Source organism: Fusarium mangiferae (genome assembly GCF_900044065.1).
Source record: "Fusarium mangiferae strain MRC7560 genome assembly, contig: FMAN_scaffold007, whole genome shotgun sequence".
NCBI classification, from domain to species: domain Eukaryota; kingdom Fungi; phylum Ascomycota; class Sordariomycetes; order Hypocreales; family Nectriaceae; genus Fusarium; species Fusarium mangiferae.
Window position 1 is genome coordinate 1,566,164 of NW_024573927.1, and position 13,577 is coordinate 1,579,740.

At 47.7% G+C, this 13,577-nt stretch overlaps 6 protein-coding genes across 6 annotated transcripts; 5 read left to right on the plus strand and 1 right to left on the minus strand.

Annotated features, from left to right (window-relative positions):
- Positions 1-2,934: 2,934 nt before the first annotated feature.
- Positions 2,935-4,523, plus strand: FMAN_13680 (uncharacterized protein; the record flags this gene model as incomplete). Its single annotated transcript, XM_041833178.1, has 3 exons — positions 2,935-3,014; positions 3,065-3,884; positions 3,936-4,523. 3 exons carry the CDS (start codon positions 2,935-2,937, stop codon positions 4,521-4,523), a joined length of 1,488 nt encoding a protein of 495 aa, XP_041683567.1.
- Positions 4,524-5,752: 1,229 nt separating this feature from the next.
- On the plus strand, positions 5,753-6,589 carry FMAN_13681 (uncharacterized protein; the record flags this gene model as incomplete). Its single annotated transcript, XM_041833179.1, has 2 exons — positions 5,753-6,249; positions 6,304-6,589. The coding sequence occupies 2 exons, from the start codon at positions 5,753-5,755 to the stop codon at positions 6,587-6,589; spliced, it is 783 nt and encodes a 260-aa protein (XP_041683568.1).
- Positions 6,590-7,533: 944 nt separating this feature from the next.
- Positions 7,534-8,245, plus strand: FMAN_13682 (uncharacterized protein; the record flags this gene model as incomplete). Its single annotated transcript, XM_041833180.1, has 3 exons — positions 7,534-7,569; positions 7,623-7,826; positions 7,889-8,245. 3 exons carry the CDS (start codon positions 7,534-7,536, stop codon positions 8,243-8,245), a joined length of 597 nt encoding a protein of 198 aa, XP_041683569.1.
- A 191-nt stretch (positions 8,246-8,436) lies between these two features.
- On the minus strand, positions 8,437-9,788 carry FMAN_13683 (uncharacterized protein; the record flags this gene model as incomplete). Its single annotated transcript, XM_041833181.1, has 2 exons — positions 8,437-9,687; positions 9,747-9,788. 2 exons carry the CDS (start codon positions 9,786-9,788, stop codon positions 8,437-8,439), a joined length of 1,293 nt encoding a protein of 430 aa, XP_041683570.1.
- A 414-nt stretch (positions 9,789-10,202) lies between these two features.
- FMAN_13684 (uncharacterized protein) lies at positions 10,203-11,092 on the plus strand (the record flags this gene model as incomplete). Its single annotated transcript, XM_041833182.1, has 4 exons — positions 10,203-10,281; positions 10,334-10,418; positions 10,473-10,891; positions 10,947-11,092. 4 exons carry the CDS (start codon positions 10,203-10,205, stop codon positions 11,090-11,092), a joined length of 729 nt encoding a protein of 242 aa, XP_041683571.1.
- A 442-nt stretch (positions 11,093-11,534) lies between these two features.
- On the plus strand, positions 11,535-12,959 carry FMAN_13685 (uncharacterized protein; the record flags this gene model as incomplete). The annotated part of the gene is made up of 1 exon (XM_041833183.1): positions 11,535-12,959. The coding sequence occupies one exon, from the start codon at positions 11,535-11,537 to the stop codon at positions 12,957-12,959; it is 1,425 nt and encodes a 474-aa protein (XP_041683572.1).
- Between the last annotated feature and the right edge of the window lie 618 nt (positions 12,960-13,577).

The window sequence follows — 13,577 nt, forward strand, 5'->3', positions numbered from 1 at the left end:
AGGCTGCATCTCCGGCGTCACAAAGCCCCAAATATTGGCTCAGCCAACAGAGGTTATGCTTGTTTTGGTGATACACCGACACTCTCGCCACTCTAACGCTTTGATTTGGGGGCTGGTGCATGATTTCTGGGGAAGCGGCGTCTAACATGGTATTCTTTTCCACTCACATCATCTGTGAGAGCCAAAAGGGTATCGGGGAAACGTACGCCTAATTTTCGTCAAGCCATCCGTATTCACGCTTGATGCAAGGATTAGGCGGCTCCTCGCATTGAACGGCCGACGAGCCTTAAGTCAACGACTCTGAACAGGGAACAGCCAACCAGGACATTTTCGCCAAGAGAGAAAATGGAGAGGGGTGACATCAATTGTTATCGATAGGCGAAGTTGCGTTGGTGAAGACGTTAGTCCTAACTGCAAGATATCACCAATGGGGAGAGCGCGGTTAAGTTTTCCTACCGCTCGTTGGAGTTGATACGGACTCGACCAAATACAGCAACATCAGTTCACACGATTAGCATGATCTTACATATAAATCATGTGAGCTAAAGATCACATCAGTTTGATGTTTTTGTCCATAACAATCAAAAGTCGTCATGATAGGCCGATGGTCATCATTACTTTGCCAAAATGTCCTAACTGAGGCATCTTGAGCAAAGAACTTCAATGTTTGCTTCATGAAATGCTGTCTTCGCCACAGAAATTGGGAAGAGCCTCAATGCCAACGGTATGCATACAGAATGCCATATTCTGTTTCTTTTTCATCGACCTACCTGAATGATCGCCTGGAAATCCAAGAGAATTAACCTCTTTGTCCGCAGCAATTGTATCCATCGAATTAAAACCTCTCGGTCATAGTAAATCTAAGACATATGCGTCTTTCGAAATGTTTGTGACTTTCTTGTATTGAGCCAGCAATGCAGTCGTCTTTGCCGTTTATCGACTAACAAGTGAGGCGCCTGATGCAAGCATCAGCTGTCCGGCCTAGCAACCCAAAATTTCTCTTCCATCCTTTATTAAATTTCAGCAAATAGTCAGCCCTGCTTTCCTCTGATTACTTCGCTGAAGTCTCTCTTCAAGCTGGCAATATATCAGCAACATCCACTGAATAAATGTATTAAAAGACAGGATTGAACTCATACTAATACTATAATTAGAGTAGAGGTACTCAGTCATGAGCCTCAATAGTCTTGAAAATCACTGCGCCTTTTGCTTTTAGGGAACTATCTTATGTTTGAATCACAACAGGCTATAGCCTCTTTCTCGTCTACAGCTGGGTAACGTGGCCCCATAAAGAAAGAGAAGCCCAACCACTTGCTTTTCTTCCTCGGACTTCAAAATACAGCAATGGCCTTGACAGCCAAGTTTGAGTGCTTCAATCTTCTTTCATAGGCGTGTCTTTGTCAGTGTCCAACAACAGCACTGCCCATCTTCTCCTGATTGATTTAACCGTCTTTAAACGGAATATAGAGTTTGCCAAGAGTGACGCCTGGAGGGTGAAAGACTTCTCATTCTCAAAGAGTATTAAATAGTGTATAACTGGGTTAAATGTTGTTTGAAACCTTATTCAATGGCTAGAGGGGGAAAAGTAAAATCCAGATTAACCTTAGGTTTGGTGGTAGGTCGTTGGATTTTGGCGTAGACCAGTGTTGTGTATTCTTCCTTTGGGTTTTGGATTTCAATGCCGGCAATACTGTTACGTTTCACCTATTCGCGTTGGTTCCAAAAGATTACTGGTAGTACATGGCTGCGCCATGTCTTTAGCCTGTAAGAAACCAGCTTCATTTTAGACTCCCGTTCAAAAGAAATGACGCTATCTCCAGCAAGGTACAGATCTGCCTGCGGCTTTAAACGCTTTGACTTCACGATAGGCTATTTCATCCGTGCGTTCCGTTTTTGCCAATGAGAATGGTCAAGACATTTTAAGAAGCGTGTTTAACGCCGGGGACGAGATATGATTAGACAAAGTGCGCAGCAGATCGTCGCATTTCGCTTTTTACTCGCCTTTTCGGCGCCGAAGGAGACAAAAAATCAAGTTTCCCCTTCAATTGGAGTTTTCTTTGAATCCAGGATCGCGGATAGCAAGTGCCGGATTTTCCACCAGCCCCTTACATCTGAGCAACGTTTCAACAAGATGTAACCTCAAAGACCCGCTTCTAAAAATATATAACTTCTGTTTGTAACAGACAGCTTGACTATAGAATTGGAATACCTAAGAAAGATACTCTGATATAAACGCTTTGGACGGGTTGGTTTACTAGACAGCGCATGAGATGTATCAACGACATTACTTTGAGAAGCAACATGGTACAAGAGCCGTGTATACGTTGTAATTAGGTTGTAAGCCTCGAAAGCTGAGTAATGCAAGTGCCGAACATCCGTCGGCTTCTGATGCCAAGATAATCCCGGGCCTCTCGTGCCGTTCCGTGCGACTCTGAGGGCATAATTCGACGAATTCTACTGGTTCGGGGATGTCTGCATCCCTACTAAGAAGCATGGATTTTATTAACAATTTCGCGATTCGGGTATAACGAGTATCGACTCTCATGCATGTCAGTTCTTATGTCCATCATCGACTCTGGCAACTGGGCAGTGCTGACGGAACTTTTGTCTTGTGTTACGCATACTGCCTATCCGAATGCTCCGTCGGGACCGAATGCTTCCATGATGACTTCGGGATCTCGGTGATCTCGGAGTTAACCCTACATCACAGTCAACGCAAGTGATCAGCCATGAGAGACTTTCGATCGTCCATTCTAGGCAATAGTATCGACAATGATATTCTACGCTTGCAGAACCATGGGGCAGGTTGAGAGCAAATGCTATAAGAGGCAAACAGCCTGCTACTGTCTTGGACTTCTCGATTCACAACCCGCATCTTTAGATCTAAACTAATAAGACAAGCAGCAACTTCTAATTCTCAAGGACATAGTCAACATGGTACACCGTAGCACCTTCTTCAAAGCCTTGGTGGCTTCCTTTTCAATCGCCCCAGGCTCGACTCTCCCTGCCCCTCAGTGAGTACTCACTTCATTCTGATGCCAAACCAAAAGCTAATAGTTATCAGGATGGGCGATTATGGGGAGAATGAAGGACCCGTAGGTGGAGTCAAGCCACCAACACCAACAGTCACGTCGACCAGCGGTTCGCTGTATGGGGACTCTAGCTTGCTCGGCGGGAACGCCCCTCTTCCAGACCCTGAGCAGGATTCTGCCATCGTCAAAGACCCAAAGCTCGTCAATGGCCAGGAAGCTGACCCCAAGCTCGGAATCTATCTGGATTTTGATGGAGTGGATGTCCCCCAGCCAATCCGTGGCGAGCTCGGTGCCACAGATCCTGGTCCCCGAACTTACGACTATGAGAGACTCAACCCCGATCTTTTTGCTCCTCCTGGTACAGATGCGGGAGATGTCCCCAATGCCATGTGGCCGCTTGGTCTTTCTCACAATCGTCTTGGTAGCGAAGCTGGCGCCGGATGGGCTCGACAGCAGAACCAGGATGTCCTTCCTGCTGCTACTGCCATGGCTGGAGTCGACATGCGTCTTGCTCCGAATGCGTACCGCGAGCTACACTGGCACACCGCTAATGAGTGGGCACTGGTTACGAAAGGCTGTCTGCGTGTCGCTGCTGTCAACGACGAGGGCAAAAGCTTCGTCGATGATCTCTGTGAAGGTGACGTCTGGTTCTTCCCTGCTGGCATACCTCACAGTCTCCAGGCCTTTGACAAGGGCGTTGAGTTCCTGCTGGTATTTGATCAGGGAACTTTCTCTGAAGATGAGACATTCCTTGTATCTGAGCTATTCTTGCGAAACCCTGTCTCCGTTCTGGCAAAGAACTTTGAGACCGAGACAACGGCCTTTGATAACATCCCCAAGGATGAGCTCTATGTGAGTAAATTACCCCAACATCTATCTACAGCATGACTTATGACTTTTCAGATTTTCAACGGAACGCCGGCGCCGAAGGATATCGAGAAACAGAATGTGACGGGTTCAGCCGGAGCGCTTACAGGCAATGGTTCTTACACGTACCATTGGTCTCAGCAGAAACCCCATACCGTACCAGGAGGCTCTGTTAAGATCATCGATCCTACGACCTTTCCAATCGCCAAAGGTTTCTCAGCCGCTCTTGTTGTCGTACAGCCTGGTGCACTACGCGAGATCCATTGGCATACTACTTCTGATGAATGGAGTTACTTCCTCCAGGGCAGTGGCAGAATCACCGTTTTCAAAGCAGCCTCGTCCGCTCGCACCTTCGATTTCACTGCTGGTGGCGTTGGCTATATCCCTGCTGCAAACTCTCACTATGTTGAAAACACTGGAACGGAGGACTTGATCTTTCTCGAGGTTCTCCAGGCGCCCAAGTTCTCAGATGTTTCGGTGGCACAATGGTTGGCTTTGACACCCAAACAGATTGTCAAGGATCATCTGAAGGTTTCGGATAAGTTTTTGGATTCATTGCCCAAGGAGAAGCAGTTCATCAAGACAGGGGATGTGAATCTGACGGCCATTGCAGACGAAGCTTAGAGCCCATCAGTTGGAGCTGAGGCTACGGGTATTTGGGTCGAATTCCACACAAGCTTATCAGATTCGGCATGATTTTGATAGTTAACAGTGACTTGACATCCTGAGTTCCGCACGATGTCGTTGTTGAAAAGAGTGAATGGCTAGTGAAAACAAATTTTCCTGGCATCAACATCTCTTTTGAGCTTTAGTGAAACGTGACACAACGTTTGTATGCCAACTGTACTATGTAGTTGACTGTTGTAAACGATATCACTATTTAAATGAGAATAGTTCTATTCTTTCTTACATCAACGGGAGTAAAAGCAGTCTAGAAAAATGCAGTAGTTGAAGTTATCGTCATCGGAAAAAACAGACTGCTCTACGGCTACTGGAAGTTAAAGGATCAGGACCAGGCTAAGAACTCGGTAATCTCTTCTTCATGTCTCTAATAACTAATCAGGTCAATTTTAGCATCTCGATGAGAGAAAACAAGCTCATCCCCGGTTCTAGTCTGCCCAATGACGCGCGGTCTAGCCCTGGATGATCGAAGCCAAGTTTGAGGAGCACATGTTTGCCCCACCAATCTCCAGGGAGTCAGGGAGTTCTGAGCTTCATTGGTGGACAATCAGTGGCAGCCGAGGCTTGTCTGACGATGACAAGTACAAGTTGCCCCCCATAATTTCAACTGTGAAACAGGTATTCCTGATCTCCCAGTTCCTCAAACTAAACCCAACGGAGGAGCTCGGAGTAAGATTATGCGCCACAAAAGTGATCGGCATCTTGAATTACCTCATCGACTGCACGGTAATATCGCTCCTGCATGAAAAACTCGGGTTCTGGTGGCACTAGCTACGTAGTCGATACATCACTGTGGCGTAAGCTATCCACTATGACCACTCAAAAGGCGAGTGTGACAGGGCATCTGAGATTTGGAGTGACAGAATTAGAGGACGGCCAAGAATCAAAACCATTGATAGATCTGGCAGATTCAGGTACATAAAAGAAGCAAATTGATTGCATGTTTAAATTCATCGTCATCGATCGTACATCGTAGAAAATCATGCAAAAAATGACGAACGATGACAGCATTAGTCACGTACGCTGCCAAGGACTGTGGCATGAGCTCATTGATCACCCAGAGCTCTTAAGAGACAGCTCTGCAGCTTATTTGAACCACAAATATTCTGACATCTGACTTTGAATCTATTCACACATTACTCGAGTCACAACAAAATCCTCACATATTCACAATGGCTTCTGAACTCCCTCCCAACGCCCTCGGCAAACTGGCCTCATCCGTCAAGAACATCGTAACTGGTGTTCCTCTAGAAGACCAAAACGAAACCAATGAGCCAGCCACCAAGCAAGTCGACAAGAGCCTCGATAAGACCGTTGACAAGACGGTTGAGACTACTGACGATGCCACCATTCACAAGGAGAAGCAAGCTCCCGTTGTGCACGAAGACGTCAAGTCTCACGAGCACGAAAGGGTTGATACTGAAGTCGATCACGAGGTCCACCAGGACCATTACCATACCACCATTCAGCCGGTCAAGGACAAGAATGTCCTGCCAACCAAGCATGTCTACAAGGAGAATGAATTCGAAGAGGAGATCGACCATCGCAACAACGAGGCTAAGATGAAGGCCAAGGAAGAAGCTGCCAAGATCAAGAACGAGAAGAACGTTGAGGACACTACTCAATCAAGAGAGTATGCTCCCACGAAGGAGAATGAGCACATTCACCAGTAAGTACTAACCTATGCCTCGTCCATGTACCAGAATCTTACATATTGGCCCAGCCATCTCCATGAGAACATCCAGCCCGTGATCGAGAGAGAAACAGTCCAACAGAAGGTCATTCACACTACAAATCACATCCACGAGAAGGAGCAACTCAACGACGAGTACCATGAGGCCACTGTTGCTCCTGCAATCTCCATGGACGAGTTCAAGAACGGTGGTGCCAAGACTGGAACAACTGTCACCAAGGACATTGAGATGCCAGTTTCTGGTGTCAAGGCCACAGCAAAGAAGAGGGAAGCTCTCGGAGACGTTGACGTCGAGGAAGGTTCCAAAGTTGGTTAGTCAAAAATCTCTCCCAAGCCAAAAGCCTGTGAAATAACAAGTTACTTAGAATCAATCTAGTGAAAAGGAAGAGAGGGTCGTCTTGTACAGTACTTGACTGTAAATGCTCATGCCATCGATGAAAAGAATTGTATTGATAGGATAGAGTTGGGATATCTATTTAAAGTACTTTGGAAGCGAATGAACAGTGCCTAGTTGAAGTAAGTAATCCTTTCGCTGCGATGTGATACGTTTCTTCGACCAAATGCACTCATGGTGGAACAGTTCAAGGAGTTAACACCGCGTATGGAAACGGATACCTGAATGTTCACATCCGAAGGCCTTTGGAAATTTTGGCTTCACTACGCCACATCTCATGTAGATGACCATGTTTTCTATCCTAATAGAAGGAAGGTATTGAACTTTAATACATGCTGAGTGAAAGGATTCCGGTGTATCAAGCATATCACTGTAAATAATGTGCAAACTATATCCTTATCTTACAAGGCAAAAAGTCACATAGTTAAACTTCCTCCAGAAGCCCGCCTTCAAGGACACTAATGGCGGATTTCTTGGCAGCATTCATGGCTATCTGGAAGAGGCTGGGCCAAAATTGATTCTTGCAACACCTAGCTTAGCCAGCTGTGACACTGAGAGTGCTGCTCGAGTCTGGTCGAGGTGTATCGCGACACGGCCATCAAGCTCTTTGACGAGCGTCTGCACGCCACCTTCCGTGAAACCCGCACCATATCCGCGCTATAAGAAGATAGTCGTAGCTCTAGCGTCTAGATATGCTTTGCCACGCTTCACTGTCTCTTTTATATACGTTTCGTGGTTCAGCTTGAGGCCGTCTTCCAAAGCGAACACGTCACAGCGGGAGTTTATTACGATATCAGGAAGGCCTGCGTCAGCTGCCGCTCGAACTCCTAGCCTCGGGCGGTAAATTTGTTCGTCCAAAGAATGCAATGACTTCTCAATTCCTTGACCTAGACCGCGAGTCGGTATGATGTCTTCAATGTTAGTACCATGAGCTCCTGCCGATGAAACACAACAGTGGAATGCTGAGTGGAAGTCAAACAACACTTACAGATTCATCAACGTCCATAATGGAACCAAATTTCATCTCGATTGCATTCCTAATGGGCCAGTGTTTATGAGTCCAGATGTTGACGATACTCCGTATCAGAGTCGACAGCAGTGGCTTATGACAAGTGCGCCAAGCGTGAATGACAAGGCGTTCAGCACTACAGCTTTACAAGTGAGCCACTTTCCAAAACCTCTGGATCAACTAATTCTGTACCCTTGCTGACAGGAAGCGAGGTGACATCCTCAACTCCATCTGAAGAAAACCCAACTTCGACCGCTGGGTCAGAATCATCATCCTCGGGCGGAAACAACTTTGCATTGGGAAAGGTAGCTGGTATAAGCATCGGAGTAGTGCTCGGTGTCATGGCCCTGGCTATCTCCATGGCAGCCTTCATTTTATGGAGGGCCACGAACAGGAGGAACGGAAAAGGCTCGTCCCCAGGTAATGCGACGCAAAGCGACAAAGGACAAGGTGAAGACAGCTCCGCAATTCCACCGCATCAGCATTTCAGTCCCGAAGACGTAGGGAGGGTTCCAAAATGTGCCGAGCTCGACGGAGATCCTCTTGGTGCTAAGCTTCCTTCGAATTAGAGACATGAGCTTCTATGAGCAATGCTATCCATTGGCCTCTGCGAGATGTGAAATCTGATCTTTGTTGCCTGGCGACATTCGCTGCCCTGAACCAATACGAAGCACAATATCATAAGAGTGAATATTACAGGGCAGTTCGAGTAGAAGCTAGACAAGATGTTCAAATAGATACTCAGGCACTGCTACTTAGTCTAGTAACAAAGCGATGATTCCATATTGGCCATACCGGGCCTCGCTGGATTGATCTCCATTGTAATCACAGACTGTTCAATCGCTCCTCTCAATGCCTGTCTGGGAAAACCAGGGCCTTTCATCAAACAAACCGCTATCTTCGTCAAGTTCATTATAAGTAGATTCAGACTGACTCGTACTCTCGGCGCGTCTATCTGCGGTCGTGAATCTTTTGACGGGAAAAGGTTGACAAAACTCCAGCTCTCTGGCTGCGCGCAGCTAGGCTCTAAGCGATTCCCTGACAATATCGCCAAGGCACTCGCGTCCAGCTCGATGGTCTCATTATCCACAAAGCGAGCGCCAAGTGCCATGAGCTGTTTCTCAACACCAAGGACGCTGAGGAACTGGGGGGCAGACGAGTCAACCATGGCGGCATTCGTGGCATAATTCGCAAGGTCGCTACCAGAAAACTCTTGATCCCACCATCTCCCTCCCCATGGTAACTCAGCCAAGGTCTGGAGTTCATGCTTTCCGGGGCCGAGTAGCCATCGCATTCTCAAGATCATTTCGTCCCTTTCGCGGTAGCGAAGGGTCGAGCCAAACATGCGACTCTCTTCTGATAGCGGGAGTGGTGCATCGATCGATCGGCTGAGAACAAGGCAGCCAACCTTGAAGCATGAATATGTGAGACGACAAATGAAGGAGTTGAGGGACAGGGGGGGCAATGTGGATGTCCACAAAAGAGGGCTGAGAGGTGCCGGTACCGTAGAGGGTGGGTAGTTTGCTTTAGTGTAGACCGTGGGAACAACCGGTAGCGGCACGATTGTGTCTTCAAATAAGGGCATATTTATGGGGGAGTCGTCTGCAAGGGGCATTGGGGAAATGGCAGTCGTCGGGTCATCGGGAATAGCGGTAACTTTAATGCTGGGGTTTGAACTAGGAAGCTCTTGCTCGGAGTCTTTGAGAGAATGATGATCGGTTTCAGTGGCTTTACCTCGAGCCTTACGAGCCTTGGGCTCCTGTTCGGGGTCTCCGGCTTCATTGGCCAGTGTAAGGATATCGGCGATAACACCTTGAATGCTCGCCATCATGCCAGGGCTCTGTTGGACTATTTCTTGCTGCAAGAGACCATCCGTAAAGTCCACCAATACAGTGCTCATTTTCTCAACCACGCCTTCAAGGTGCTTTATCCGATTGCAGCGTATCTCGTCGACTTCTTGTTTCTTCTTCCGGAACTTGAGCTGTGCTGCCCTATTACGTGCGCGACGTTCCTGAGTCTACTGTTAGGGACACGGCAAATTTGACATAAGAGACCCGAATATGCTTTTACCTTGGCCTCTGGGCTGGGTGGCTCATTAGAGCGAGGAGACATCGCGGCAGATGAGCGGCACGTTTGTAAGCTGGTTCAGAGAGAACAGTAACTATAAGCTGTGACAAATTATGATTCTTGCTTCAGAAAAGACGAGAGGGAATGACATTTAGTGCAACTAAACAGAAAGGTTTCAAGATACAGGGCGCAAGGCGCAAAACGCAAGGCATATGCTGATGTTTAGTGATGGACGTGGGATAATCTGGGCGATCGGACATTGCACTGAGGAAAATGACATAAACTTGCCCGACTGGACCCGCTTTTGATGCCACAGTCAAGGAGCTAACTCAACTGGGACAAGTTTCAACGATTCCATGTCAGCGACGATCAACCTCAACAGAAATTGATACTTGTATGAAAGAACCTCGGCTGAATCATTTCAGTGAGGGCATCAGATTAAAGAACAGAAAAAGAAAAATGGCATCTCGTCCGTTGATCACGCTTTTTGATATTCCAAGTATAACACGAAAATCATGGTCTCCAAATGTCTGGAAAGGTTTGATCCCTTCACACCGAGGCCGCGTGTTAGACTGACTGTGCAATGGTAGCCCGGCTCGTCCTCAATTACAAGGCATTGCCATATACGACTGAATGGCTTGACTTTTCCAACCTCAGTACCTATATGCAGCCTCAGTAGGTCTTGATGGTCCCAAAGCTCATTTGCATCAATCGTTGACACCAACTCAGTGTGAAACCAAATGAGCCGCCTTTAAGCCCCCATACCATTCCCTGCATCCTTCTGCAGGAGGGCGAGACCACAAGGGGTGTCATGGGCTCAAGGTCTATTGCCGAGGAATTAGAGAAGAAGTTTAGCTCGCCGTCACTTCAATTTGACTCAGAAGAATCCGCTATGGTCGAAGAATTAGCAGAGAAGCTGCTGATAAGCAGCAGGCCGTTATGGGCACATTTACTACCCAAAAATGTTCTTGTGCCATCCGATCGGCAATATTACGCAGACACGCGATCAAAAAGATTTGGAATGAGTCTTGATTTATATTATAGTGAGCACGTCAGCGAGCAGCTTTGGTACCAGCTTGATGCCATCTGTCACGGGATCGGAGAGGCACTGGCCGAGACCCCAGGACCGTTTCTGATGAATTACCATCGTAAGAGCAAGATCAATCTCAGACACATTTATGATGCCGTTGCTAACGTGTGAAGCATCGTACGCGGACTTTACTGTCGTTGCTCTTCTTCGATTCTTCAGCTGTGTTGATGAGACCTTGTCAGATCACTTCTATGATGCTGAACCACAGCTTCTCAAGCTGTATGAGGCCTGCCACCAGTGGCTTGAACGTGATTATTGATTGATTGTATCTATCGAACTATATGAGAACGAATTCTAGAGTCAATTTTCAGACCGAAAAGACCAACTAAGTCGGCTCAGATGACCCTGGCTTTGGCCTCGCACCCATTTTGTGATTTTGTAAACAGGCAAGCAGCAGCAAGAGTCTGTGCTGAGACGTAGGACCTCTGTTCTTAAGTGACAAAAAGATTACTAAAAGTCTAGCAAGTTTCGTTGTAGTTTCCTGGACCTCAGATGACGTCTTTCTGGCCCCTGAGTCCAATGTCTGATGGCAATCAATATAGGGCAGCTGCTTCAGCCTGGTGATTTTGGTCAGTGACTCAGCGGTCCCCCCCCTCACAAAGGGAGGCAGGTGCGCTCAATCCAAAGCAAACAACACCTCGACATCGTATAAGGTGCTCCGCACAAGCTGATTTTGCATCCTCAACCATCTCAGATGCAAAATGTCGGCAACAAAAAGAACCGCGCCCCCAACGACACAAGCGGCTTCCGCGCCGTTGAAGAGACCCCGACATGTAAGCGACGAGCCCGGCGTTCATGTCATCTATGTTGCCATCAGCCACCACAAAGATATCGGTGAAGAAGGCCCCGACTGCAGAATCCCCTGCGACCCAGCTCTTAGCTCCTTCGAAGCGGGCGACGTCCTGGGCACTTTAACGCCTGGGAGACTTCAGGATCTGGAAGTCGATTTAGGTCCTGGACTTGTCAGCAACATCGGTCCCAAAGAGAAACAAAAACATGGTCTATTTGACTTGGCTGGTCGTATCGCGAGATCACAGAAGCTCAAACCAAAGCTGATCCAGCCCTCCTGGAACGAACGCGTTGTCCTTCTCCATCAGCAGGTTGTCACTATGCTTTGGGCCGAGAGATCTCAACGCGTGACGGTTGAATACTGCACTCTCGATTGGATCATGAGCCTCATCAAGGAAGGAGGCAATTCTCTCGCTAATCAGTTTTGCGATAACAACCGGCCCATCGTATTCTACATCCCACTTCACCCACGCGATTGGAGCCTGCATCCTCAAGTTCGTGGTCTTTATGAAGCCATATATGCACTCCAGCGTTTATTCGACAACATCAGCGTTTTCCCGGCATACCACGAGAGCTGGAATTGCGGATACAAAGTTGCCGATGTCAAGGCATTGGATTCAATCGCAGTGAAAGAGTCCACACCGGAACCATACAGTCACAGGCCCAAGACATGCTTGGCCACCGGGCCCTGCAAACTTGATGAGATGCAGGGGTCACAATTCGTCAGGTTCGCGTTTAGTGATCGCGACGACTACATGCATCATAGCACAGACCCGAGCTATAACACGTTCATTCACAGCCAGCCCTATACGCAGGGATCTGCCATGAGAGTCATTCACCAGCAGTGCTTTTCCTCGGTTTCCGAATGGGGATACATCCGCGTTTTTATGGTCGGCGATCAGATCATTGCCCGCAGCTTCACCTCAAGCGACCAACGAACAAAAGTACACAGCACATCGCCTCTTCGTTACGACTGCCACTTCGATTTTCGCGCCCATGGTTCTCGACATCCAGGTCCGGACCTAGCAGTGACCAAGCGACAAGAAGCAACGCTGGCAGAACTCGACAGCTTTTGCAAGTGGTGGCAGGATCAACTGACGACGTATGATCCTGAACTCTTTGAGTCTCTCAAGGTTGGGTGCATCTTGAGAATTGGCCTCTCGGAAGCAAGTCTTGATGGAAAGTTCTTTATACTCTCGGTTCAACGATGGTATGCTTCTCACTTTTTCAGCATGGACTTGACAGCCAAGCCGTTCGATCAGCTGTGCAAGGCATTTGGGGAGCAGTTTGCACGAGTTTATGGGTCCTTTGCTGCGACGGATGTACAGGATAATTGAAGGAATTGAAGGAGAGTCGGTTGATGGTTAGCGAGGGTGTTTCTTTGTAACTTCTGGCATTTGTGAGCTAGTGCTGTTTGAGACCTTTGCTTTGGCGCGTTCTATTAGCATTAGGGGGCATTACTTCGGTCTCAAGGATCAAGAAGACGCCGAACCTTAACATAAGGTGTCAAAATAAACTCAGTAAAAAATATCCTAAAATTATGCAAGTTTACCTAAGTCGTTTTGTCATCTAGGATCAAGGCGTTGGGTTTTCTTGACCCCCAGGCTTTGTGGTTTTTGGCGGGTCATCCAGTGCCCCGCATCCATGATTCCCCATCACCGTGCCCTCGGCATCGTCAATACGGCACACTTTCCCAATGTAAACGTGATAGGCCTCCTTGGTTCAGAGACGTCATGACGTTATTCCCGGTGATTTCAATAAGGCTGATGCGTCTACTAAGTCCCAGGACCCTAGCATGAGTGCAGCTACCCCAGGTTGACCAGCCGGGGACCCCCGGAGTCAATTGATGAGGTACCCTAGAGCTTGGTCTGTGATTGAGCTGTCTCGGTCATTGTCGCTTCTGAAGGTGATATTTCTTGTGATGCAATATGACCTGATGTTCTCGAAACCATGTA